General features: G+C 40.2%; 1 protein-coding gene across 1 annotated transcript; it reads left to right on the top strand.

The window, feature by feature from the left end:
• Positions 1-563: 563 nt before the first annotated feature.
• On the top strand, positions 564-1,671 carry LOC115949414 (the record flags this gene model as incomplete). The annotated part of the gene is made up of 2 exons (XM_031065930.1): positions 564-1,248; positions 1,576-1,671. Coding segments are annotated over exons 1-2 (742 nt in total), but the record flags the coding sequence as incomplete, so codon positions are not given.
• Positions 1,672-1,753: the final 82 nt, after the last annotated feature.

Below are 1,753 nucleotides of genomic sequence, written 5' to 3'. Positions count from 1 at the left end.
GCATCCAGGGTTCCAACAAAGTTGATTTAAAAGTTTGAAGAATAAAACATGGTAATACTTGTGCTATGAGTTAGTGGCTTATTCCCCTATAATATTGTCCATGGTGCATCAGTATGTATAAGCATCTACATACATGTGGTTTTATCTTTGCTTCTACTGCTTAGGCAGACTGATGAACCATATGCAATAACTTTTCTTTGAATTCTTTCAGTTACCTAGTTGAAAGGAATATATGGAGCTGATAATCTGCTGACAGTAAATCTGTTTACTGACCTAATATGGGAAATGTCTGCTCCTACAAATCGTGCTTTATCCTAATCTTCCTGCTAAGGAAAGGCCATGGGTAAGGGCAGGAGAGGTTGTAATCAGAATACCTCGATCTTCTCTAATTCTCCCAGTTAGGTTCTACTGCATACTTACATTGTGACATAGCACAGGGAGAGATTTCCTGAAGCACAGAATGAATGGGCTGTATGTTTATCTGTTCAGAAAACATTCCCCACCCTCAAAGGGAAAAGAAGTCTGATGGTATTCACATACTTATCTGCCCTTTCTAACATACTGCAGGTTTTCAGCCATCATCCTTTGAGAAGGTTTTAAGCATGTCAGGTTATATTCCCAGTTCAACAGATGTCCCAAAGAGATTTATTTCTACAGAAATGGTCGGTAGCAGCACACTACCAGCCTCCACAGTAAAAACAATCACTGCCTGGAAGACACCTGATTCTCAGAGAAGTGCTTCTGTACAACCTGTGGTTACTGGGAACATTGCTCATGCTCTAGGCACCATCAGTGGTCACCTTGCTGACATGGAAAACAGTTCTTCAGTACATGCTGTAAAGGCCGCATCTTCAAAGAGCCATGCTGCATCACCTGAGAATAAAACTAGGACACAAGTTGAGGCCTTCAGCTATTTTGAGAACAGCAGGAAGACTTCCCTTAGCAGCACAGCAAGTACAAGCAAAGGACATTCTTTGCCAAACAAAGCATTCAAAGGTGGAAATCCTCAAAGAGTTCTGCACCTATTAACTAAGCATCAAGCAAGTCATTTACCTTTTACCCTTGTGGAAGTCACTGTCCCACCAAAAATGCTTCCTGAAGAATTGAGCGAAACAGTGATTCCTAAAGCAGTGACCTGTTCTGATTTACCCTGTTTTCCTGGCGTTCCCTGTGAGCCAAGGCAGGATGGAAGTGTCAAGTGTGGTCGCTGTCCTTATGGTTATTATGGAGATGGCTTCACTTGCAGAGGTAGTACAAATTATTGCACTTAAATGCTTTGAAGAAAAGAATCTTGAGATGTCTTTATAATATGCAAGTATATTGTTACTGTATTATCAGTGGAAAGTGTGGTGTATTGAATTTCCTCATTTTCATTATTAATATTGGCATAGCCTAAAGGCTTTTAGTTGTATGGATGCACTTAAAAATTCCTGATGTGTCTTAGACTCTGCATTTATGGGCAGCGACATCATGGATTCTCTGCAATCTGTTCACTACATTAGGCAAGACACAATGTGCTGAAATGCCACTTTCATTTTCCTTATTCCTTTCTTTGTTTTCTTCTTTGCCTTTCAGCAAGATGTAGACAACCCTGTGGCAAAAATATGGAGTGTGTGGCACCCAATATTTGTAAATGCAAGCCTGGTTATGCTGGTCATAACTGTCAGGCTGGTGAGTATGCCATGTTAATTTTGCCTGTGGTAACTCATAGGCACAAATTAATGATTTACAGACTGTTGTTGATTTTTTTTTT

The sequence above is a fragment of the Geospiza fortis genome, unplaced genomic scaffold (assembly GCF_000277835.1).
Source record: "Geospiza fortis unplaced genomic scaffold, GeoFor_1.0 C13628887, whole genome shotgun sequence".
Taxonomy (NCBI): domain Eukaryota; kingdom Metazoa; phylum Chordata; class Aves; order Passeriformes; family Thraupidae; genus Geospiza; species Geospiza fortis.
The sequence above is the reverse complement of the archived record's forward strand: the minus strand, read 5'-3'. Positions and strand labels throughout refer to the sequence as shown.